Genomic DNA, 26,808 nt, shown 5'->3' on the forward strand with positions numbered 1-26,808 from the left:
TCCTAATAGGTGAATCCCGGTAGCAGTCTCTCACAGGAAGCCATGAACAGGAAAGATCTTTATTACAATAATGTTGGCTATTCAGAACATTTATGTGCAAAAGCATGATTAGGTTAATTTCTTAAACATTGGGGCAGCACGGTAGCCTTGTGGATAGCACAATTGCTTCACAGCTCCAGGGTCCCAGGTTCGATTCCGGCTTGGGTCACTGTCTGTGCGGAGTCTGCACATCCTCCCCGTGTGTGCGTGGGTTTCCTCCGGGTGCTCCGGTTTCCTCCCACAGTCCAAAGATGTGCGGGTTAGGTGGATTGGCCATGATAAATTGCCCTTAGTGTCCAAAATTGCCCTTAGTGTTGGGTGGGGTTACTGGGTTATGGGGATAGGGTGGCGGTGTTGACCTTGGGTAGGGTGCTCTTTCCAAGAGCCGGTGCAGACTCGATGGGCCGAATGGCCTCCTTCTGCACTGTAAATTCTATGATTCTATGATTACAGTTAGTTATTCCTGTCAGCAATCTGAGGTTATTAATGCTTAGTCTGTATTAGTATTGCTTTGTGATTTTAACTGGATGGTCATGTCTTCTGCATTTGTGCTTCTTCAATCGCACTTAGGAGGCAACATTTGGTGAGAGGACCACAGGATTATTACAGCGTACGAGGCCATTCAGTCCATTGTCTGCAGCTCTCCAAATGAACAATTTACCGAATGCCATCCCCTGTCCTCTCCCTGGTGACCTTTCATATTCTTCCTTTTCAAATAACAGTTCCTTTTGAATGCCTCACTTGAACTCTCCTCCACCACACTCTCTTGTAGTGCATTCCAGACCGTAATAATATCACTCGCTGTGTGAGAAAGTTTTATTCTCATGTTCACATTTGCTTCTTTTGCCAATCTCATTCTCGATCCTTTCATGAGTGGCAATATTTCCTCCCTGTCTAATCTGTCCAGACCCCTCAGGATTTTGAATACCTATCAAATCCCCTCCCTGGCTTCTCTTCTCCAAGGAAAACAGTCCTAACTTCTCCAATCTGTCTTTATTACTGAAGTTCCTCATCCCCGGAATCATTCTCGTGAATCTTTTCTGCATTCTCTCAAATGGCCTTTGCACTCTTCCTGAAGTGAATCAACCAAGATAGTTAAATAATTAAATAATCAATAACCCACTTTATTTCACACTAAAGTGGACATATAATAGTTATGATCAGACTCACTTCATTCAATCAATATAATTTATTTGAGCATATTACAATGAAGGTGCGACGTTTCACCAGATAAGTGGGTTCATCTCAGTTTTGCAGATTTGTATTTCAGTAGCCTGACCGATTGTGTACAAAAGTCTGCTAAACATCTGCTGTCTGGCACACAGGACAGTTTATCAAATACATATACCCTCGGGCACTGGCTGCACAGACTTGGGAAATGAGCAGCGCATAGCACACCCTGATTGATGTACCACGGACTAAATGGGTGGATAGAACAGCCTAAACAGTAGTTCCTCCAGATATTATGTTCTTCTCCTCACCGATTATGGTGTGTCACATTATTTTTAATGATATTTGCACACACATATTAGTGCCTGCACCCAGGCACATACTGAGCTACCAGGTCATCTGAAACACAAGCACACACATCTCTGATGTGAATTGAAACGTTTACATTGAATTATTTCTACATGGCAAAATAACTGATGAAGAACTTTGAGACGCCTGTTTCAATACTATTTATTAATCCTAGATTTTCTAAATTGAGACAAAATATATCTCTTTCAGGGTGTATCTGCTCGAACCCCTCAGTTGAACATTGTCATGTCACTGCTAGACTGTACAGATCAACCTCAATTTATGTACAAAATGTGCATAAGTGTGCTTATATCGAGCAGAAAATCCTAGAAGTCAATACAGCGACCCCTTCTCTCCCAGTCCCCATAGCGGGTTGGTTCAGGACCTCTTGGTCCATTCCTCTCCTTTGTGACTGGATTGATGTCATCAGGAAACCCTGGAAGACAGAACACCAGTTTATATAATTATCAATCGTGTAACCTGTGTTACATGAGAAACTGGACACGTGAGCTCCCCAGCATCACAGGGGGCAATCTTCAACCAATTTGATTCATTCCATCTGATATAATGGCTTCTCTTCCCACCTTTTCACATATTTTTGGTGTCTTTCCATGATCTATCATTGCCCCCCCCCCCTCTTATTCCTCAAATAAGTGCTGCCCCATGGCACATTAACCGAAAACATTTATCTTGACGACACCCAGCTCTACCTCACCACCATCTCTCTCAACTCCTCCATTGTCTTTAAATTACCAGTCTGCTTATCTGACAGGGTGAACAGAATTTACCTCCAATTAAATATTGGGAAGACTGAAGCCACTGTCTTTGGTCTCTGTAATAAACTCCACTTTCTCGCTACAAACTCCATCACTTTCCCTGGTAACTGTCTGAGGCTAAATCAGGTTGTTCAAACCTGACCCCAAGATGACTTTGCAATCATATATCTGTGTCAACACGAAGACTACCTATTTCTACCTCCTAACATTACCTGACTCTGCTCTTGCCTCAGCTCTTCTGCCGCTGAGTCACTCATCTATACCTCCGTTACCTTTACGCTTGACTAATCTAACTAGTTTATGGCTGGGCACCCGCATTCCACCCTCTCTAAACTTGAACTTACCCAAATCCTGCTGCCCATGTCCCAACCTGTTCAAATCCAGTTCACCCATCACCCGTGCCCACTGACCTACACAGACCCCAGTTAAACATCCTCATTTTGAAATCTCTCCAAAAATCTCTCCATGGTCTCATCCGTCCCCATCTCTCTAATATCTTCCAGTCTTCCAACCCTCCGAGATAACTGCACTCCTCTAACTCTGGCCTCTTGAGTATCCCTGACTTCCGTCATTCCACCACTGGTGGCCATGCCTTCGGCTGCCTGGACCCTAAGCTCTGAAATTCGCTCCTTACACCTCGGTGCTTAAGACATTTCTTAAAACCTACTTCAGATGACCAAACATTTAGTCATCTGATCTAATATCTTATTATGTGGCTTGGAATCATACTTGTTTCATGAAGCGCACTGCGACGTTTCATCAGGTTAAAGATGTTGCCATCTCAGGCTGCAGGCATGTAATACAATACTTCAACAGGAAGATTGACACGATAAACAATAGCTTGGAGATCTTATCCCTTTAACAATCTGTGCCAGTTTGAGTTGATACAGACAGAGAAATGTGCCAAAGTTCCCACAGGACCCCAGGTACGCAGACTATTTGGCACAGTGATAAAGCATGCTAATTACTTGTGAATTTGATTCGCTAAAAATAAAGTCGGATTTTTACAATAAATTCTTTGTCGAAAGCAAATTCTTGCCAATAATCCGAGTAAACAATCAATAAGTCTTTTGTTATGCTCCTACAAAATTAAACTACTAGAGATCAGAGAATTCCCAAAAAGAATAGCCACATCCTAGGTTTAAATGTCTTTTTTTTTAAACCCATTTACTTAAATGTGGTTCCACATGAATAGTCATGAAGAGAATGGTAAATAATTTACAGAGCTTCCAGTCTGATTCACAATCCACTGCAATGAGCAATACAATGAACCATAGCATTAACATGCACTGGCACAGCGGCAGCTTACAGGTTCAGTGTTGTGCTCCAACATAGTTGCCATAGGGTAAGGAACTTCAGGAGGGAGAATCAAAGAACCTGTTGTGCCAACTGCTTTTATGCACTTACCGGCAGGTGGGTCAGCATTCGTGGTCACTCCCCTCCTCAGCATCAGTCAGCAATACCATAGCGGGTTTGCTCTCAAATAAAAGAATTGCCTCTTTGTAAGGATTCAAATATCATTATGAATTTCAATATAAATTTCATTCAAATTTCCTGTATCAAATACAGCAGTCACATTCCAAAACAAAGAGCACTCACTTTCCAGTGGATCTTTTCCCGCTGGTTCCTGTTGTGGATGATCCAAGCGGCCGACAGGGGTTTTAGGCTGCCTCAGTGGTTCCTTTCCGAGCCTCTGTTTGCCTTCCGGTTTAGAACTAGCTGATCTCCAGGTGTTCCATAGTACAAAACCTGTGAATGGTACATGTACAATCAATGTGAAATAAATAACTGAATTTGTCTGTCAGCATATCAGTCCTGGGACCCCGGCTATTCACAATATAGATCAATGATTTGGATGAGGGAACAAAATGTAATAGCTCCAAATTTTCAAATGACACAAAGTTGTGTGGAAGGATGAGCTGTGCAGAGATCCTTCAGTGTGATTTGCACAAGTTTATTTTTAAATTTAGAGTACCCAATTCTTTTTTTCCAATTAAGGGACAATTTAGCGTGGCCAATTTACCTACCCTGCACAGAGAACATACAGTGCAGAAGGAGGCCATTCGGCCCATCGAGTCTGCACCGACCCACTTAAGCCCTCACTTCGACCCTATCCCCGTAACCCAATAACCCCATCTAACCTTTTTGGACACTAAGGGCAATTTATCATGGCCAATCCACCTAACCTGCACGTCTTTGGACTGTGGGAGGAAACCGGAGCACCCGGAGGAAACACATGCAGACACGGGGAGAGCGTGCAGACTCCGCACAGACAGTGACCCAGCGGGGAATCGAACCTGGGACCCTGGCGCTGTGAAACCACAGTGCTATCCATTTGTGCTACCATGCTCCCCTTTTTGGGTTGTGAGGGTGAGACCCAGACAGACACGGGAAGAATGTGTAATCTCCTCAGCGATTTGCACAAGTTGAGTGAGAGGGCAAATGAATGGCAGGTGCAATATAATTTGGATAAATGCAAGGTTATCCACTTTGGTAGCAAAATCGGGAAGTCAGATTATTATTTGAATGACCATAAATTAAGAGAGGGGAATGTGCAAGGTGATCTGGGTGTCTGGTTGTCCTCGGACACCAGTCGCTGAAGGTAAGCATGCAGGTACAGCAGGCGGTAAAGAACAACAAGCTACGTTGGCCTTCGTAACGAAAGGATTTGAGTACGGGAGTGGGGATGTCTTGCTCAACTGTACAGAACTTTGCTGAGGCCACATCTGGAATATTGTGTGCAGTTTTGGTCTCCTTATCTTGCTCTCGAGGGAATGCAGGGAAGGTTTACCAGACTGATTTGTGGGATGGCAGGACAGACTTATGTGGCGTGTTTGAATCAGTTAGGATTGTATTCGCTGGAGTTCAGAAGAATGAGGTAGGATCTCATAGAAAGCAAAAAAGTCTAACAGGACTAGTCAGAATAGATGCAAGAACGATGGAGGGTGTGTACATAACCAGGGGTCACAGTCTGAGGATACGGGGTAGAACATTTAGGACAGAGATGAGAAGAAATTTCTTCGTCCAGAGAGTGGTGAGCTGTGGAATTCGTTATCACATGAGGTAGTTGAGGCCAAATATTGTGTGTTTTCAAGAAGCAGTTAGATGTAGCACTTAGGGCGAAGGGGGTCAAAGGACATGGGGGGAAAGCGGGATTATACAATTGAGTTGGATGATCAGCCGTGACCATATTGAAAGGCGGAGCAGGCTCAAAGGGCCGAGTGGCCTTCTCCTGCTCCTATTTTCTATGTTTCTACATCAATGAGTATTTGAGATAGGGAAGTGAAAGGAAACGAGTCAGACTGTGCTGCAAAGTCATTAATAAACCAGGAAGACTTCTTACAACACCAGGATAAAATCCAACAGGTTTGTTTCAACACACGCATCTCCATCAAAGAAGATCACCTCAGCACTTTGCTTTACTGCAAGCCCACAGATAACCTCACGATGCTCCACTTCTCCAGCCTCCGCCCTAAACACATTAAATAAGCCATCCCCTCTGGACAAGCCCTCCGTATACACAGGATCTGCTCAGACGAGGAGGAATGTAACATACATCTATCGACACTGAAAGACGCAGTCGTAAGAATGGGATATCGTGCACGACTCATCGATCGACAGTTCCAACACGCCGCAGCAAAAAACTGCACCGACCTCCTCAGAAGACAAACACAGGACACATCCGACAGAGTACCCTTCGTCGTCCAGTACTTCCCCGGAGTGGAGAAACTATGACATCTCTTCGCAGCCTTCAACACGTCATCGATGAAGATGAACATCTTGCCAAGGCCATCCCCATACCTCCACTACTTGCCTTCAAACAACAATGCAACCCCAAACAGACCATTGTTTGTAGCAAACTACCCAGCCTTCAGGAGAACAACGACCATGACAGCACACAACCCTGCCATGGCAATCTCTGCAAGACGTGCCAGATCATCGACATGGATACCACCATTACACGTGAGAACACCACTAACCAGGTACGCGGTACATACTTGTGCGACTCGGCCAATATTGTCTGCCTCATACGCTGCAGGAAAGGATGTCCTGAGGCGTGGTACATTTGCGAGACCATGCAGACGCTGCAACAATGGATGAACGGACATCGCGCGACAATCACCAGGCAGGAATGTTCCCCTCCAGTCGGGGAACACTTCAGCAGTCAAGGGCATTCAGCCTCTGATCTTCGGGTAAGCGTTCTCTAAAGCGGTCTTCAGGACGTGCAACAATGCAGAATCGCCGAACAGAAGCTGATATCCAAGTTCCACAAGCATGAGTACGGCCTCAACCGGTACCTTGGATTCATGTCTCGTTACATTCACCTCCCACCATCTGGCCTGAGCTTGCAAAATCCTACCAACTGTCCTGGCTTGAGACAATTCACACCTCTAACCTGTGATTATCCCTCTCAACAGTCACTCCATCTGGACCTGTAAAGACTTAATTATCTGCAAAGACTCACATTCAAAGTATCGTCTTGCATCATGGACTTTGTCTATATATGTGGTTGTGCAACCCACCTCTTCACTCACCTGATGAAGGAGCTGTGCTCCGAAAGCTAGTGATTCGAAACAAACCTGTTGGACTTTAACCTCATGTTGTAAGACTTCTTACTGTGCTCACCCCAGTCCAACACCAGTATCTCCACATCATTAATAAACCAATGTTGAAATACACTCAATGTAGATACTAAAAATCAATTGTCTGACATCTGTACACTGAAATCCAACGAGAATTGCGAGCTAATGTGGAGGTGCCCAGTGAATCAATGTCATTTTTTCTTATATTTAAGGCAGTATTCTAACATCTTATATTTATTTAGCCCCCCTAATGTAATAAATTGTCCTAAGGAGCTTCACTGACAGCTTTATAAAGCAAAATATTTTGCAGCACCACAAAAGGGCAGGTGACTAAAAGCTTGACGAAAGGTTAGGTTTTAATGAGTGTCTTAAAGGAAAAAAGGGAGGTAGAGAAGTGGAGAGATGTAGGGAGGGAATTTCAGAGCTTGGAGCTTTGGCAGCTGAAGGCACGGCCACCAATGGTGGAGCGATTAAAATCAGGAATTCTCCGGAGACTCGAATTAGAGGAGTGCAGAGATCTCGCAGGGTCTTAGGGCTGGAAGAGACCACAGAGATAGGCCTGGACACAGGCAGCAAAGCTTTGGATGACCTCAAGTTTATGGAAGGAAGAATGTGTGAGTGTGTGTGGGGGGGGGGGGGGGGGGGGATCTGGAGGGCATTGGAATAGTAAAGTCTAGGAGGGAAAAAGGTATGGGTAAGGAGAGTATCGGCAGCAAATGACTCCCAACCAGGTGAACTCAAGTGAGGTTAAGCAGGTGGAAATAGGTGGTCTTATTAGGTCCTGAAGCAATTGGTTCATCAAACCTGTCGTACAAATCTACACAATGTTAGCACCCACCAGGAACCTCAGAGAGGCAAAAAAACACAGATTTTAAAAACCTCAGGCTTGTTGAAGGAAAGGAACATTTCTGATAAATTCCTCTCCCCGCCCCCAAAGGCAATCAGAATAAGTTCCAGAACCACAATCCCTAAACCTATAATATTTAATCCCGTGACCAATTTTTTAAAGAAATAAAGGGCATCATGCACATTTCAAGGAGAATGATAGAATTTGTAGGACATAGAAAGAGGCCATACTGTGCCTCTGCCGCCCTTTGAAACAGTTATCCAATTCATCCCATTCCCACGCACCTTCCCCACAGCCCTGTAAATCTTTCTTTATCAAGTAATTCCCCTTTGACAATCACTACTGAATCTGCTTCTACCACCACTTCAGACAGTGCCTTCTTGGTTATAACAACTTGTATTAAAAACAATACTTATCATTGCTCTACTTCTTTGCTATTTTTAAAAAATCTCTGTTCTCTGATTATCAGCCTTCCAGCCATGGAAACAACTTCTCCCTATCTATTCCATCAAAGCCTTCAGGATTTTGAGTACCTTTATTAAATATCTCCAAAACCACCTTCTGTTCGAAGGAGAACAGTTTAATCTCTGTTCATGTGGTCTCTCCACATGGACTCTCATTCTTGGTCCTAACATAGTACATCTCCTCTTCACCCTCTCCAAAACCCTGACATCTTTCCTAAAAGTGTGGTGTCCTGAGTTGTACACAATACTCTAGCAGAACCCCAACTCGTGGTTCATTATAGTTTAGTTGAACTTCTTTGCTTCAGTGCTCGGTGCTTCTAATAATAAAGACAATGATTCCTTTTGTGTTTAATAGGAGAGCAACTGGCCCTGCCACCACCTGAGGTTTGTGTACATGAAACCCACATCTTTGTTCTTGCAGTCCCTTTAAAACTGTACCTGTGAGTTATTCTCACCTCTCCTGATTCTTCCTGCCAAAGTGCATTAAATTTCATCTGTCACATGTGCTTGTTTCACCAGTCTGTCTACATCTGTCTGAACTGCTGCTGTCTCCCTTGCTGTTTACTCCACTCCTGAGTTTTGTGTTATCTACAAACTTTGAAATGATGCCCAATAGACCAAGTTTAGTTCATTAATGCACACCAAAAAGAGTATTGGCCCGAGTACTGAACCCCATTGTGGGAGACACCACTCTATATCTCCCTCCAATAGAACATAGAAAATACAGCACAGAACAGGCCCTTCGGCCCACGATGTTGTGCCGAACCTTTGTCCTAGATTAATCATAGATTATCATTGAATCTACAGTGCAGAAGGAGGCCATTCGGCCCTTTGAGTCTGCACCAGCTCTTGGAAAGAGCACCGTACCCAAACTCAACACCTCCACCCAACACCAAGGGCAATTTGGACATTAAGGGCAATTTATCATTGGCCAATTCACCTAACCCGCACATCTTTGGACTGTGGGAGGAAACCGGAGCACCCGGAGGAAACCCACGCAGACACGGGGAGGACGTGCAGACTCCGCACAGCCAATGACCCAAGCCGGAATCGAACCTGGGACCATGGATCTGTGAAGCAATTGTGCTATCCACAATGCTACCGTGCTGCCCTTAAGAACAAATAAATCTACACTATATCATTTTCCCGTAATCCATGTACCTATCCAACAGCTGCTTGAAGGTCCCTAATGTTTCCGACTCAACTACTTCCACAGGCAGTGCATTCCATGCCCCCACTACTCTCTGGGTAAAGAACCTACCTCTGATATCCCTCCTATATCTTCCACCTTTCACCTTAAATTTATGTCCCCTTGTAATGGTTTGTTCCACCCGGGGAAAAAGTCTCTGACTGTCTACTCTATCTATTCCCCTGATCATCTTATAAACCTCTATCAAGTCGCCCCTCATCCTTCTCCGTTCTAATGAGAAAAGGCCTAGAACCCTCAACCTTTCCTCGTAAGACCTACTCTCCATTCCAGGCAACATCCTGGTAAATCTTCTTTGCACCTTTTCCAAAGCTTCCACATCCTTCCTAAAATGAGGCGACCAGAACTGTACACAGTACTCCAAATGTGGCCTTACCAAAGTTTTGTACAGCTGCATCATCACCTCACGGCTCTTAAATTCACCTACCACCTACCACCGAAGTAAGACTAACTGGCCTGTAATTCCCAGGGTTATCCCTAGTCCCTTTTTTGAACAGGGGCACGACATTCGCCACTCTCCAATCCCCTGGTACCACCCCTGTTGACAGTGAGGACGAAAAGATCATTGCCAACGGCTCTGCAATTTCATCTCTTGCTTCCCATAGAATCCTTGGATATATCCCGTCAGGCCCGGGGGACTTGTCTATCCTCAAGTTTTTCAAAATGCCCAACACATCTTCCTTCCGAACAAGTATTTCCTCGAGTTTACCAATCTGTTTCACACTGTCCTCTCCAACAATATCGCCCCTCTCATTTGTAAATACAGAAGAAACGTACTCGTTCAAGACCTCTCCTATCTCTTCAGGCTCAATACACAATCTCCCGCTACTGTACTTGATCGGACCTACCCTCGCTCTCGTCATTCTCATATTTCTCACATATGTGTAAAAGGCCTTGGGGTTTTCCTTGATCCTACCCGCCAAAGATTGTTCATGCCCTCTCTTAGCTCTCCTAATCCCTTTCTTCAGTTCCCTCCTGGCTATCTTGTATCCCTCCAATGCCCTGTCTGAACCTTGTTTCCTCAGCCTTACATAAGTCTCCTTTTTCCTCTTAACAAGACCTCTCTTGTCAACCATGGTTCCCTCACTCGACCATCTCTTCCCTTGCCTGACAGGGACATACATATCAAGGACACGTAGCACCTGTTCCTTGAACAAGTTCCACATTTCACTTGTGTCCTTCCCTGACAGCCTATGTTCCCAACTTATGCACTTCAATTCTTGTCTGACAACATCGTATTTACCCTTCCCCCAATTGTAAACCTTGCCCTGTTGCACGTACCTATCCCTCTCCATTACTAAAGTGAAAGTCACAGAATTGTGGTCACTATCTCCAAAATGCTCCCCCACTAACAAATCTATCACTTGCACTGGTTCATTACCCAGTACTAAATCCAATATTGCCCCTCCTCTGGTCGGACAATCTACATACTGTGTTAGAAAAGCTTCCTGGACACACTGCACAAACACCACCCCATCCAAACTATTTGTTCTAAAGAGTTTCCACTCAATATTTGGGAAGTTAAAGTCGCCCATGACTTTAACCCTCTGACTTCTGCACCTTTCCAAAATCTGTTTCCCAATCTGTTCCTCCACATCTCTGCTACTATTGGGGGGCCTATAGAAAACTCCTAACAAGGTGACTGCTCCTTTCCTATTTCTGACTTCAACCCATACTACCTCAATAGGGTGATACTCCTCGAACTGCCTTTCTGCAGCTGTTATACTATCTCTAATTAATAATGCCACCCCCCCCCCCCCACCTCTTTTACCACCCTCCCTAATCTTATTGAAACATCTATAACCAGGGACCTCCAACAACCATTTCTGCCCCTCTTCTATCCAAGTTTCCGTGATGGCCACCACATCGTAGTCCCAAGTACCGATCCATGCCTTAAGTTCACCCACCTTATTCCTGATGCTTCTTGCGTTGAAGTATACACACTTCAACCCATCTCCGTGCCTGCAAGTACTCTCCTTTGTCAGTGTTCCCTTCCCCACTGCCTCATTACACGCTTTGGCGTCCTGAATATCGGCTACCTTAGTTGCTGGACTACAAATCCGGTTCCCATTCCCCTGCCAAATTAGTTTAAACCCTCCCGAAGAGTACTAGAAAACCTCCCTCCCAGGATATTGGTGCCCCTCTGGTTCAGATGCAACCCGTCCTGCTTGTACAGGTCCCACCTTCCCCAGAATGCGCTCCAATTATCCAAATACCTGAAGCCCTCCCTCCTACACCATTCCTGCAGCCACGTGTTCAACTGCACTCTCTCCCTATTCCTAGCCTCGCTATCACGTGGCACCGGCAACAAACCAGAGATGATAACTCTGTCTGTCCTGGCTTTTAACTTCCAGCCTAACTCCCTAAACTTGTTTATTACCTCCACACCCCTTTTCCTACCTATGTCGTTGGTACCAATGTGCACCACGACTTCTGGCTGCTCACCCTCCCCCTTAAGGATCCTGAAGACACGATCCGAGACATCCGTGGCCCTGGCACCCTGGAGGCAACATACCTTCCGGGAGTCTCGCTCGCGACCACAGAATCTCCTATCTATTCCCCTAACCATTGAATCTCCTACAACTATTGCTTTTCTATTCTCCCCCCTTCCCTTCTGAGCCCCAGAGCCAGACTCAGTGCCAGTGACCTGGCCGCCAGGGCCTTCTCCCGGTAGGTCATCCCCCCCAACAGCATCCAAAACGGTATACTTGTTTTGAAGGGGAACGGCCACGAGGGATCCCTGCACTGTCTGCCTGTTTGTTTTTTTCCCCCTGACTGTAACCCAGCTATTCTTGTCCTGTACCTTGGGTGTGGTTACCTCCTTGTAACTCTTCTCAATCACCCCCTCTGCCTCCCGGATGATCCGAAGTTCATCCAGCTTCAGCTCCAGTTCCCTAACACGGTCTTTGAGGAGCTGAAGTTGGGTGCACTTCCCGCAGGTATAGTCAGCGGGGACACCGGTGGTATCCCTCACCACCCACATCCTACAGGAGGAGCATGCAACTGGCCTAGCCTCCATCCCTTCTTACCTGACAGAATATAGCTGCCCTGTGGACTAACTAGATCTCCGCCCTCCGACTCTGCTCCCAGTCAGCTACACTTTCTGTAAACTCCTGGCTCTCTTCGCACTCTTTGCGGAAATGTCGGAAACAAAATGAAAGGAGCACCTTACTCCCTCCTCACCTAACTCCCTCGGTCACCAAACTCTTACTATAGCACTCAAAAAGCACCAAATTCAGCACTCCCTCGGTCACCAAACTCTTACTATAGCACTCAAAAAGCACCAAATTCAGCACTCCCTCGGTCACCAAACTCTTACTATAGCACTCAAAAAGCACCAAATTCAGCACTCAGTGCAAACAAAGTCTGCACTGTAGGGGATCACTTTTATACTGTGAATCTAGCCTGTGAAAAACTGGCCTAATCCAATTAACTAATTAACAAGCTCCAGCTGCAAGTGCCTACAAGTAGAAGCCTGTTTAAAGCTTATTGAAAATTCACCTTTAAGTTAATTAACTAGATAAAAGAAAGACTAAACTTTAGATAAAAATGAAGCCTTATACTCACCAAACTCTTACTATAGCACTCAAAAAGCACCAAATTCAGCACTCAGTGCAAATAAAATCTGAAAGATAATTGTGCACTGCACGTCTATGCTGTCACTTTGCCAATTTTATATCCATCCATTGCCCCTCTAACTTTAACTTGATCAAATACCTTTTGAAAGTCCACCTAGACAATGTCAATTGCACTGCCTTCATCAACCATTTCCTCACAGAGTATGTGAGCAGTATTAAAGTAAATCATATTAAATAACCATACAGAGAATGTAACTTGTTACTGGGTGGGAAGGCTGATTCAGTTAGGCTATTTGTTATCAGTATCCCTATTATTTAAAGCATCATCCATACCTGACATAATGAACATTAACTGTATAGGTTTAAATATTTGCAGATGTTTAACTAGTTAGCAATGAGATTGAGGCATTGATCTATTTTGCAAATTGCATCCCCTATATTTTTGTTTGGTGGGGGTGCAGGGTCGGGTAGGAATAGAAGGAAATCAAACTGTTAATAATACTCTTGCATCAATATTTCTACAACAATGTTCGTTGCCGCAATGTCAGTACGTTGTCTCAATGTTGGCCGAATTGTTTGACCGTAACTCAAATTCTTGATATATTAAATAGTTAAAATTGGAAATCTTATTGAACAAAAACATATCTTCAGCACAACTCATAGATGTAAATTAATGCAAGGTAGTCATTTAAATATTGAGATCCCCTCTCTCATTCAGCAAGTGAAAGTTATATTTCTAGAACTACCTTTTAATCCTCGATCCCAAAGAGGACACATACATTTCATACTGTAAACTCTCTCCTCCACCTTCACCCTATTTTTGTTTCTATCAATATATTTTAATTTCTTCCATCGATCAGTTTTCTCCACACTACTGTCTCCCCTCCCCCCACCCCACTGTTCCAAATTGTCCTTTGACACACTGCTTACCTCTCCATTAACACATTCTGATCTCTTAATATGCCATTATCAGCAACCATCGTGGTCATTATCACCACCATTTAATTCCCATTGTCTTTTTGTCCATGGCATCTTTGTCAATCTCCCCCTATCTTTGGCCCTCTATACAGCCCCACTACTCCTCCCCCCCACCCCACCCTGACCACAGTATAAATCTCATCCTATTTCCAGTTCTCCCCAGCCTTGACAATGAGTCATCAAGCCTTTAAAAATAAGCTCTGTTCTGCACAGATTTTTAAAAAAATGTATTTTATTACAAACATGTATCAAAACAGGTTACAGCAAATAAACACCCGGGAGACATACTTCCCAACAATCAACTATACAATCTGTACAGATTTTTCCCCATTTTCACCACCCATTTTCACCCTGCGACGAACAGCTCCTCAAACACCCCCCACCTTTTCTCAACCCCCTTGCTGAGCCCCTTAACTCATACTTTATCTTCTCTAACCGCAGGATGTCGTATAGGTCACCCAACCAAGCCGCTACCCCCGGTGGCGATGCCGACCGCCACTTCGCAAAATTTGCCGCCGTGCAATCAGAGAGGCGAAGCCCACGACATCGGCCTTCCTCCTCTCTATGAGCTCCGGCTTCTCTGAAACCCCAAATATCGCGACCAAAGTCTCCTCTCTCCACAGATGCTATCAGACCTGCTGACATTGTCCACTATTCCCTGTTTTTGGTTCAGATTCCAGCATCCGCAGTAATTTGCTTTTAACATACTGTTTAACATCTGTTGTGTGTCATTTAGATTATTCCAGGCTCTTTGCTTGGTTTTTCCTCTTTGTACCACGCGCTGCGACTGAGGTGTATGCTGTTGCACGTTTTTAATATTTTGGCACTGTGTGCAGAGACTCCAACACTCTTTAAGACACTGGGGAAAATTATTTAAATTGACTATTTTCTGGGCATAATTCTGGGTCTGCCTGCAGTGGAAAATCAACAAAGGTCCTGACATGAGACATGGAGGCTGAGGTTCAGGGAACAGCTGATAATTTATGTATTGAGATCAAACGGAGAACAGCTTTTCAACAGAAGGCAAGTGCCAATGAGAAATGGAAATTATTCTGCCTAGAAACACATAGTTGCATATGAAATACAATGAGCGTGGCAGTATTAAACTTGCAGGCGACATCAAGGAATCAAATAGCAAAGCCCATTCAGCCCATCATACCTTGCCAACTCTTTGAAAGAGCTATCCAATTAGTTCCACTGCCCCTCCCCCACAGCTCTGCAAATATTTCCCCTTCAAGTGTTTAATTTCCTTTTGAAAGTTTCTATTGAATCTACTTCCATCACTATTTGAGGCAGATTTGGATCTCAACAACTCGCTGCAATAAACACCTCACATCGAACTCTGGTTCTTTGGTTAATCACCTTAGATGTGTCCCTTGGTTAACAACCTAATGGCAATGGGAATGGTTCCTCCTTATTTACTCGATCAAAACCCAATTTGATTTTGAACACCTATATCAAATCTCCGTTTATCATTCTCTGCTGTACTTCCAACGAGGTGAGCGGATAACAAATAGAAAACTAAGTGCCAATGGGGCGAGGTATGGAATTTAAATAGTTTGAAGAAATATTGGGTATCGAATATCAACAACCGCAACCATTAAATAATGATTTTTGTTCTGCAAGTTGTTCTTGCTATGTGGGTGGTACTGGTTACTTGAAAAAAATTAGCATGTAGTGTTTGACAAGAATCATAAATTGGCCAGACCGGATTGAGATAGCATCCTTAAGGACGTTAGTGAGCTAGTACAACAGATTTCAATCAGTTTCCAGTGTTAGCCCAGAATTGGCATTGATGTGCCATCAATTAACACAAAACGAGTAGTGAACGAAACTGTGGCTTTAATAAGCTATGATGTGGAGATGCCGGCGTTGGACTGGGGTGAGCACAGTAAGAAGTCTTACAACACCAGGTTAAAGTCCAACAGGTTTGTTTCAAACACTAGCTTTCGGAGCACTGCTCCTTCCTCAGGTGAATGGAAGGAGGAATGAGCAGTGCTCCGAAAGCTAGTGTTTGAAACAAACCTGTTAGACTTTAACCTGGTGTTGTAAGACTTCTTACTTTAATAAGCTAAACAGAAAGCCTCATGGCCACTGATCCCGAATTGGGGCAGGGCCGGAGGTCAGCCACCTTTATACCGAGCCCGAGGGGAGGCGGAGCCATCAGGCAGTGGTCTACCATAATACATGTAGTACAGTAACAGTTTACCACAATACATATAATACACTAACAGTGGTTTACCACATTCACCCCCTGTTAAAAAAAAGTCCAGCGGGGGTGAAGTAGACTTAAAGGCCGAGTCTGTCGGGGGCTTTGACCTTCCGCCGTGATCGCTTCAGTCCCAGTTGTGGTGTGTGCACTGGTGTCGAGACCTATGCGTCCGGGAGCGTGTTGTCTTCTTCTTCGCCCAGTAGTTGAATCGGTGGAGTGGGGGGCGGTGTAGGGACGGGGGTGGTGGTGATGGTCGCCAGTGGGCCTGCGGGTGCCAAATCTTGAAGTAGCCGGGTAGTGGTGGAGGGAGGCGGTGTAGGGTTGTGGATGGTGGTGATGGTCGCTGGGGAACCTGCAGGTGCCAAATCCCGGAGGGAGACTGTGTCCTGCTGCCCATCATGATGTGCCACGTAGACATATTGTGGGTTGGCATGGAGGAGGAGCAGGACCTTCTCGATGTGGGGATCCGATTTATGACTCCTCGCAGGCTTCCGGAGGAGGACGGGCCCTAGGACTGTCAGCCAGGACGGGAGCGAGACCCCTGAGGTGGACTTCCTAGGGGAGGCAAACATACGTTCGTGAGGGGTCTCATTGGTGGCAGTGCACAGGAGCGACCGGATGGAGTGGAGCACATCGGGAAGGACCTCCTGCCAGTGGGAGACATCTAGACCGCAGAGCCAGAAGGACGGCCTTCCAGACTGTCGCGTTCTCCCTCTCCACCTGTCGGTTTCCCCGGGGGTTGTAGCTGGTCGTCCTGCTTGAGGCGATGCCCTTGTTAAGCAGGAACTGACGCAACTCGTCGCTCATGAAGGAGGAACCCCGATCGCTACGGATGTAGGTGGGGAAACCGAACAAGGTGAAGAGACTGTGCAGGGTCTTGATGACGGTGGCAGAGGTCATGTCAGGGCATGGGATGGCAAAGGGGAATAGTGAGTACTCGTTGAGGAAGTACACGTTATGGTCAGTGGAGGGGAGGGGCCCTTTGAAGTCGATGCTGAGGCGCTCAAAGGGGCGAGAGGCCTTTACCAGGTGTGCTCTGTCGGGCCGATAGAAGTGCGGTTTGCACTCCGCACAGACCTGGCAGTCCCTGGTCATGGTCCTGACCTCCTCGATGGAGTAACGTAGGTTGCGAGCCTTGATAAAATGAAAAAAACGGGTGACCCTCGGGTGACAGACGTCATTGCGGAGGGCCCGAAGTCAGTCTCCTTGTGCGCTGGCACATGTAACGCGGGATAGGGCATCTGGGGGCTCATTGAGCTTCCCAGGTCGGTACAAGATATTGTAGTTGTAGGTGGAGAGTTCGATCCTCCACCTCAGGATCGTGTCTTTCTTGATCTTGCCCCGCTGTGTATTATTAAACATGAAGGCAACTGACCGTTGGTCAGTGAGGAGAGTGAATCGCCTGCCGGCCAGGTAATGCCTTCAATGTCGTACAGCTTCTCCAATGGCTTGGGCTTCCTTTTCGATGGAGGAGTGTCGAATTTCAGAGGCATGGTGGGTACGGGTGAAGAAAGCCACGGGCCTGCCCGTCTGCTTGAGGGTAGCGGCCAGGGCAAAGTCCGACGCATCGCTCTCCACATGGAACGGAATGGACTCGTCCACAGCGTGCATCGCGGCTTTGGCAATATCTGCCTTGATGCGGTTGAAGGCCAGGCGGGCTTCAGCCGTCAGGGGGAAAATGGTGGATTTAATGAGTGGACGGGCCTTGTCTGCATAATTGGGAACCCACTGGGCATAATAAGTGAACCCCAGGCATCCCTTCAGGGCCTTGGGGGAGGGGAAGTTCCAGGAGGAAGCGCATGACCTACGGGGGGGAAGGCCCTAGCGGCCAGGTCTCTGGCACGGAGTCTGGCTCTGGGGCTCAGAAGGGAAGGGGGGAGAATGAAAAAGCAATAGTAGTAGGGGATTCAATGGTTAGGGGAATAGTTAGGAGATTCTGTGGTCGCGAGCGAGACTCCCAGAAGGTATATTGCCTCCCGGGTGCCAGGGCCAGGGATGTCTCGGATCGTATCTTCAGAATCCTTACCGGGGGGGGGGGGGGGGGGGGGGGGGGGGGGGCAGCCAGAAGTCGTGGTGCACATTGGTACCAACGACATAGGTAGGAAAAGGGGTATAGAGGTAATAAACCAGTTTAGGGAGTTAGGCTGGAAGTTAAAAGCCAGGACAGACAGAGTTGTCATCTCTGGTTTGTTGCCGGTGCCACGTGATAGCGAGGCTAGGAATAGGGAGAGAGTGCAGCTGAACACGTGGTTGCAGGAATGGTGTAGGAGGGAGGGCTTCAGGTATTTGGATAATTGGAGCGCATTCTGGGGAAGGTGGGACCTGTACAAGTAGGACGGGTTGCATCTGAACCAGAGGGGCACCAATATCCTGGGAGGGAGGTTTTCTAGTACTCTTCGGGAGGGTTTAAACTAATTTGGCAGGGGAATGGGAACCGGATTTGTAGTCCAGCAACTAAGGTAGCCGATATTCAGGACGCCAAAGCATGTAGTGAGACAGTGGGGAAGGGAACACTGACAAAGGAGAGTACTTGTAGGCACGGAGATGGGTTGAAGTGTGTATACTTCAACGCAAGAAGCATCAGGAATAAGGTGGGTGCACTTAAGGCATGGATCGGTACTTGGGACTACGATGTGGTGGCCATCACGGAAACTTGGATAGAAGAGGGGCAGAAATGGTTGTTGGAGGTCCCTGGTTATAGATGTTTCAATAAGATTAGGGAGGGTGGTAAAAGAGGTGGGGGGGTGGCATTGTTAATTAGAGATAGTATAACAGCTGCAGAAAGGCATTTCGAGGATTATCTGCCTACTAAGGTAGTATGGGTTGAAGTCAGAAATAGGAAAGGAGCAGTCACCTTGTTAGGAGTTTTCTATAGGCCCCCCAATAGTAGCAGAGATGTGGAGGAACAGATTGGGAAACAGATTTTGGAAAGGTGCAGAAGTCACAGGGTAGTTAGTATTCATGGGTGACTTTAACTTCCCAAACATTGAGTGGAAACTCTTTAGATCAAATAGTTTGGATGGGGTGGTGTTTGTGCAGTGTGTCCAGGGAACTTTTCTCACACAGTATGTAGATTGTCCGACCAGAGGGGAGGCAATGTTGGATTTGGTACTTGGTAATGAACCAGGGCAAGTGATAGATTTGTTAGTGGGGGAGCATTTTGGAGATAGTGACCACAATTCTGTGACTTTCACTTTAGTAATGGAGAGGGATAGGTGCGTGCAACAGGGCAAGGTTTACAATTGGGGGAAGGGTAAATACGATGTCAGACAAGAATTGAAGTGCATAAGTTGGGAACATAGGCTGTCAGGGAAGGACACAAGTGAAATGTGGAACTTGTTCAAGGAACAGGTACTACGTGTCCTTGATATGTATGTCCCTGTCAGGCAGGGAAGAGATGGTCGAGTGAGGGAACCATGGTTGACAAGAGAGGTTGAATGTCTTGTTAAGAGGAAAAAGGAGACTTATGTAAGGCTGAGGAAACAAGGTTCAGACAGGGTATTGGAGGGATACAAGATAGCCAGGAGGGAACTGAAGAAAGGGATTAGGAGAGCTAAGAGAGGGCATGAACAATCTTTGGCGGGTAGGATCAAGGAAAACCCCAAGGCCTTTTACACATATGTGAGAAATATGAGAATGACGAGAGCGAGGGTAGGTCCGATCAAGGACAGTAGCAGAAGATTGTGTATTGAGTCTGAAGAGATAGGAGAGGTCTTGAACGAGTACTTTTCTTCAATATTTACAAATGAGAGGGGCCATATTGTTGGAGAGGACAGTGTGAAACAGACTGGTAAGCTCGAGGAAATATTTGCTAGGAAGGAAGATGTGTTGGGCATTTTGAAAAACTTGAGGATAGACAAATCCCCCGGGCCTGACGGGATATATCCAAGAATTCTATGGGAAGCAAGAGATGAAATTGCAGAGCCGTTGGCAATGATCTTTTCGTCCTCACTGTCAACAGGGGTGGTACCAGGGGATTGGAGAGTGGCAAATGTCGTGCCCCTGTTCAAAAAAGGGACTAGGGATAACCCTGGGAATTACAGGCCAGTTAGTCTTACTTCGGTGGTAGGCAAAGTAATGGAAAGGGTACTGAAGGATAGGATTTCTGAGCATCTGGAAAGACACTGCTTGATTAGGAATAGTCAACACGGATTTGTGAGGGGTAGGTCTTGCCTTACAAGTCTTATTGAATTCTTTGAGGAGGTGACCAAGCATGTGAATGAAGGTAAAGCAGTGGATGTAGTGTACATGGATTTTAGTAAGGCATTTGATAAGGTTCCCCATGGTAGGCTTATGCAGAAAGGAAGGAGGCATGGGATAGTGGGAAATTTGGCCAGTTGGTTTGGCCAGTTGGATAACAAACTGGCTAACCGATAGAAGTCAGAGAGTGGTGGTGGATGGCAAATATTCAGCCTGGATCCCAGTTACCAGTGGCGTACCGCAGGGATCAGTTCTGGGTCCTCTGCTCTTTGTGATTTTCATTAATGACTTGGATGAGGGAGTTGAAGGGTGGGTTAGTAAATTTGCAGACAATACGAAGATTGGTGGAGTTGTGGAGAGTAAGGAGGGCTGCTGTCGGCTGCAAAGAGACATAGATAGGATGCAGAGCTGGGCTGAGAAGTGGCAGATGGAGTTTAACCCTGAAAAGTGTGAGGTTGTCCATTTTGGAAGGACAAATATGAATGCGGAATACAGGGTTAACGGTAGAGTTCTTGGCAATGTGGAGGAGCAGAGAGATCTTGGGGTCTATGTTCATACATCTTTGAAAGTTGCCACTCTAGTGGATAGAGCTGTGAAGAAGGCCTTGGTGTGCTAGCGTTCATTAACAGAGGGATTGAATTTAAGAGCCGTGAGGTGATGATGCAGCTGTACAAAACTTTGGTAAGGCCACATTTGGAGTACCAGTTCTGGTCGCCTCATTTTAGGAAGGATGTGGAAGCTTTGGAAAAGGTGCAAAGGAGATTTACCAGAATGTTGCCTGGAATGGAGAGTTGGTCTTACGAGGAAAGGTTGAGGGTGCTAGGCCTTTTCTCATTAGAACGGAGAAGGATGAGGGGCGACTTGATAGAGGTTTATAAGATGATCAGGGGAATAGATAGAGTAGACAGTCAGAGACTTTTTCCCCGGGTGCAACAAACCATTACAAGGGGACATAAATTTAAGGTGAATGGTGGAAGATATAGGGGGGATGTCAGAGGTAGGTTCTTTACCCAGAGAGTAGTGGGGACATGGAATGCACTGCCTGTGGAAGTAGTTGAGTCGGAAACATTAGGGACCTTCAAGCAGCTATTGGATAGGTACATGGATTACGGTAGAATGATATAGTGTAGATTAATTTGTTCTTCAGGGCAGCACGGTAGCATTGTGGATAGCACAATTGCTTCACAGCTCCAGGGTCCGAGGTTCGATTCCGTCTTGGGTCACTGTCTGTGCGGAGTCTGCACATCCTCCCCGTGTGTGCATGGGTTTCCTCCGGGTGGTCCGGTTTACTCCCACAGTCCAAAGATTTGCAGGTTGGGTGGATTGGCCATGATAAATTGCCCTTAGTGTCCAAAATTGCCCTTAGTGTTGGGTGGAGGTGTTGACCTTGGGTAGGGTCCTCTTTCCAAGAGCCGGTGCAGACTCAATGGGCCGAATGGCCTCCTTCTGCACTGTAAATTCTATGATAATCTATGATTAATCTAGGACAAAGTTTCGGCACAACATCGTGGGCCGAAGGGCCTGTTCTGTGCTGTATCTTTCTATGTTCTATGCGGTCGGGGTCGGGCCCTAGGACTCCGTTTTCCACAACGTAGCCAAGGATGACGAGGCGGGTTGTGCGGAAAACGCATTTCTCCTTATTGTATGTCAGGTTAAGGAGCTTAGCGGTGTGGAGGGAATGCTGGAGGTTTTTGTCATGGTCCTGCAGGTCATGGCCACAGATGGTGACATTATCTAGGTACGGGAACGTGGCCCGCAGCCTGTACTGGTCAACCATTCGGTCCATTTTTCACTGGAAGACTGAGACCCCATTGGTGACGCGAAGGGAACCCTGAGGAAGTGATAGAGGCGGCCATCTGCCTCGAAGGCAGTGTATTGGCAGTCCTCCGGGCGGATAGGGAGCTGGTGATACGCGGACTTCAACTCAACAGTGGAGAAGACTCGATACTGCGCAATCTGATTGACCATGTCAGATATGTGGGGGAGGGGGTACGCATCGCGCTGCGTGTACCGGTTGATAGTCTGACTGTCGTCGATGACCATCCAGTGCTTCTCCCCAGTCTTGACGACCACCACTTGGGCTCTCCAGGGGCTGTTACTAGCCTCAATGATCCCCTCTCATAGGAGTCGCTGGACCTCCGACCTGATAAAGGCCCTGTCCCGGGCACTGTATCGTCTGCTCCTAGTGGCGACGGGCTTACAGGTCTGGGGTGAGGTTAGCGAAGAGCGAGGGTGGGGCGACCTTAAGGATCGCGAGGCTACAGACAGTGAGGGGGGGGGGCAATGGTCCACCGAACTTTAAAGTAAGGCTTTGGAGGTGGCACTGAAAATCGAGCCCCAGCAATAGGGCAGCGCAGAGATGGGGGAGGACGTTGAGCTTAAAGTTAGTGCACTCTACGCCTTCTACTGAAAGGGTCGCGACACAGTACCACCGGATTTCTACAGAATGTGATCCGGGAGCCAGGGAGATTTTCTGCGTCGCGGGTAAAATTGGGAGGGAGCAGTGCATTACCGTATCTGGGTGGATAAAGCTGTCTGTGCTCCCGGAGTCGAAGAGGCAGGCCGTCTCGTGCCCGTTGATCCTGATGGTCATCATGGATTTTGTGAGATAATGAGGTCGAGACTGGTCGAGTGTGATGGAGGCGAGCTTCGGAAGATGGTGGGTGGGCCGGTTGGAGGTAGTGGTGGCCAGCGTACGACCGGGTGAGCAGGGGTCTCGAGAGGCGGCGGGTGGCGTCAAAGATGGCAACCCCCCCATGGGTCGCAGGTGCAGGTGGAATCAAAGATGGCGTCGAAGATGGCGGCCCCCACGGGTCGCACATGGCGGGTGGCAGCGAAGATGGCGGCGCCCACGGGTCGCACATGGCGGGTGGCACGGCAGATGGGGGTGGTCCCGACAGACAACAGGCAGCGCTGCTGGGCCTAGGAACTTTAGGGACAGGTCGGGCCTGACAGACTTTGACGAAGTGGCCCTTCCTCCCACATCCGTTGCAAATCGCGTTCCGTGCAGGGCAGCGTTGTCTGGGGTGCTTACCCTGGCTGCAAAAGTAGCATTTCAGGCTTCCGGCGTTGACGGGCTGCTGCGCGGCACAAGCTTGCGCTGCACTAGAGTAGGGTGATGGCGACGCCCACGAGGGTGCCGCGTGGTCGGAAGTGTAGGCCTCCATGTTCTGGAAAGCCACTTCCAGCGAGTTTGAGAGCTGCACTGTCTCTGGGAGGCTGAGTGTACCCCTTTCTAGCAAGCGCTGGCAGATGTAATTGGATTTAATGCCCGCGACATAGGCGTCCCTGATCAGCAGCTCCATGTGTTGGACAGCCGTTACCGCCCGGCAAGCACAGTTCCGGCCGAGTACCCGCAAGGCACGCAGGAATTCGGCTTGTGATTTTCCGGGGAGTTGTCGCCTCGTGGCAAGGAGGTGCCTGGCATACACCACGTTTACTGCCTTTACGTACTGTCCCTTCAGCAGCATTATAGCCTTCGTATACGAGGGGGCATCTCTGATAAGAAGGAAAACTTGCGGGCTCACCCGTGCGTTGAGTATTTGAAGCTTTTGGACGTCGGTGACGTCGTCGGTGGAGGATCTGAGGTAAGCTTCGAAGCAGCTTAGCCAGTGCTCGAATGTCGCAGTGGTGCGGCTGCGTGTGGGTCCAGCTCCAGGCGATCAGACTTGAGTGATGAATTAATCTTAAAAGTTTAGCTTATTAAATTGATGTGCCATCAATTAACACAAGACGAGTAGTGAACGAAACTGTGGCTTTAATAAGCTAAACAGAAAGCCTCCTGGCCACTGATCCCGAACTGGGGCAGGGCCGGAGGTCAGCCACCTTTATACGGAGCCCGAGGGGAGGCGGAGCCATCAGGCAGTGGTTTACCACAATACATGTAGTACAGTAACAGTTTACCACAATACATATAATACACTAACAGTGGTTTCCCACAGGCATTATTATGTATTCAATTCCACAGCTGGACATAGTTGATCTGAACTCACAATCTCTTGAATTTTGAATCTAAAACCAGAACCCTGAATCTACCATATCCTGTAATATCCAGTGGCCTATTTTAAAGTTTGTTTCTGCCAAAGACACAGCGTAAACTATGTCCTGCTTTAAAGAGCAACATGGGTTCTTGACTCTGTCTGAACAGTTAGATCTCCAGTTTAACATGCTCCCCGGTTAGAAATACAAAAGGAGAAATAATTTGAAGTGAACATTAATTATACTTGTGCAAAACTGGAATTTGACAAACAAATAATACTGACAGTGTACAGATCACTGGCAAGTAATGTGTATTTTAAGTCTTATCTACCTCAGAAAGGATAGAGGATAATTAGAAAGATGTTCAGAGATGATTCAAGGTCTTATGTGACTAACAGAAGTATTTAGAGTAAGAGTTGGCCATTCAGTCCCTCGAGCCTGCTCCACCAGTCAATAAAATCATGGCTGATCTAATGTGGGCTTGACTCCACTTTCCTGTCCCCCATAACCCTGGACTACCCTAACAAACGAAAATCTACCAAACTCAGCCTTGAATATATTCAACGATTCAGCTTCCATTTTTCTCCGGGGAACAGAATTTCAAACACTTAATGGCCAACTGGGAGGAGAATTGTTTCCTCATCTCCCCCTCGAGCGGGGGAACAGTCCTGATTTTGAAACTGTGCTCCTGGTTCTAGATTTGTTTCATGATGGGGAAACATCATCTCAGCATCAACCCTATCAAGATGCTAGGAATGCAATCCACGTGGACTGAATAAAAGAGAAGAGATCGAGTTCACTAATATAAATATCGTATACAGCCTATTTAATAATAATGGAAAGGTCCTGGAGGGAAAATAAATCGCTAAGCAAATATGCAAAATAAGGAAAGGTCATAGAATAATAATAACATGGGGAGATTTGTAACTACCTCGAAATAAGCTGTCAAGAGGAGGCAGTGACAAGGGTACATGAAAAATATTTTTTTACAGAGAGTGGAGGGGGACCTGATAGAGGTTTCACCAGATGGCGAAAGGGTTTGATAGAGTGGACACAGGGAAAATATTTCTACTTATGGAAACTACCCAAACTAGGGGCCATTAGATGGAAACAGGGATTTATAAAGAGGGGGATGGCAGCAGTAGAGAACACAAGTGTCCAATCTCCCTGTTTAGTCAGTGTGTGTGTGAGAGAGGTGGATCTGAAGGATTGTTCAGCATGTTTAAAGACACCAACAGCTGATTTAGTCGCAAATGAGGGTCAGGGGGCACCCATTTCACGCATTGTCCTGCACATCTGTACCCCATCCCTATGGCAACACCCCATTCTCTGTCTCCCCCATCTCTGACTCCCACCCCCAAACTCCCTCTCTGATCTCCCCGGACCCGGTGTCCTTTTCTCTGTCTCTCTCTAATCTCCCCTGTCCCGGTGTCCCTTTTCTCTCTCTGATCTCCTCGGTCCCGCCGCAGTCCTTCTCCCACTCACGCTGCCATCGCCTCGCCGACCAGCCCCGGCCTGAAAGCGCCGCCGCCATTTTCTTTCCCTGCTAACCACGTGATCCAGGATCCAGAGCTGTCACACGGGGCGTAGACTGAAGGGCAGACGTTTCTCTCGCCTTGTTATCAGGAGCAGAGTGGCGCAGCGGAAGCGTGCTGGGCCCATAACCCAGAGGTCGATGGATCGAAACCATCCTCTGCTAACTGACATTTTTAAGTTCCATAAGGAGCTAATGGAATGAAAGAATAAATAATGTCAGCATTGTCCAGGATTAATATTTTTAAGTCATAAAAATTAATTCAGTTGTGTTTAAATTAATTTAAGTGTTACATTAACTTTTTTTAAGGTAGATTTCAAATGAATGTTAAAATATGATATATAAGTAATGTGAAATAAATCTGTACAATTAATGTCACCGTTGCCCAGGTTTAAAGTAATTCTACTTTAAATTAAGTTAAGGAGATTTTGAACTAATTAAGGTGATTAGGAAGGCTCATGAAATGTTGGTCTTTATTTCAAGGGGTTGGAGTATAAGAGTAGGGAAGTCTAGCTCCAACTATACGAGGTACTGGTGAGACCACATCTGGAGTACTGTGAGCAGTAAATTTTGGTTCTCTTATTGAAGGACACATATTATTTCATTGGAGGCAGTTCAGGGAAGGCTCACTGGGATGATCCCTGTTGTGGAGGGATTGTCTTATGAGCAAAGGATAAACAGGTAGGGACTCTACTCATTGGAATTTAGGAGAGGTGATCTCATTGAAATATATAGGGGGTGGGATTCTCCGTCCCGCCAGCTCAATTTTCCTGCACGGCACACCTCCGCCGGCAGCAGGATTATCCGTCACCGCAGTTGGCCAATGGGGTTTCCCATTGTGGCCACCTCAATGTCGTCGGGAAACCCGCGAGCGTGGGTGCGCTGTCGGTGAAG

General features: G+C 46.7%; 1 protein-coding gene and 1 non-coding gene across 2 annotated transcripts; one reads left to right on the plus strand and one right to left on the minus strand.

Annotated features, from left to right (window-relative positions):
• Positions 1 to 1,213: 1,213 nt before the first annotated feature.
• On the minus strand, positions 1,214 to 25,989 carry sdhaf4 (succinate dehydrogenase complex assembly factor 4). Its single transcript, XM_072498382.1, has 3 exons — positions 25,866 to 25,989; positions 3,933 to 4,082; positions 1,214 to 1,993 (listed from the first exon to the last, which is right to left on the minus strand). The coding sequence occupies exons 1-3, from the start codon at positions 25,912 to 25,914 to the stop codon at positions 1,884 to 1,886; spliced, it is 309 nt and encodes a 102-aa protein (XP_072354483.1). The 5' UTR covers positions 25,915 to 25,989; the 3' UTR covers positions 1,214 to 1,883.
• An 18-nt stretch (positions 25,990 to 26,007) lies between these two features.
• Positions 26,008 to 26,079, plus strand: trnam-cau (transfer RNA methionine (anticodon CAU)). The gene has a single exon. It is a non-coding gene; the product is annotated as a tRNA-Met (tRNA).
• Positions 26,080 to 26,808: the final 729 nt, after the last annotated feature.

Source organism: Scyliorhinus torazame, chromosome 4 (assembly GCF_047496885.1).
Source record: "Scyliorhinus torazame isolate Kashiwa2021f chromosome 4, sScyTor2.1, whole genome shotgun sequence".
In the NCBI taxonomy this organism is placed as follows: domain Eukaryota; kingdom Metazoa; phylum Chordata; class Chondrichthyes; order Carcharhiniformes; family Scyliorhinidae; genus Scyliorhinus; species Scyliorhinus torazame.

What these genes read in the sequence shown, in the direction of transcription:
- sdhaf4 (XM_072498382.1), bottom strand. Translation starts at nt 25,914, where the DNA reads ATGGCGGCGGCGCTTTCAGGCCGGGGCTGGTCGGCGAGGCGATGGCAG. An exon ending in GTCGGCGAGGCGATGGCAGC is followed by an intron (nt 4,083 to 25,865) that starts GTGAGTGGGAGA and finishes TACCATTCACAG; the next exon opens with GTTTTGTACTATGGAACACC. An exon ending in GGGAAAAGATCCACTGGAAA is followed by an intron (nt 1,994 to 3,932) that starts GTGAGTGCTCTT and finishes TCTGTCTTCCAG; the next exon opens with GGTTTCCTGATGACATCAAT.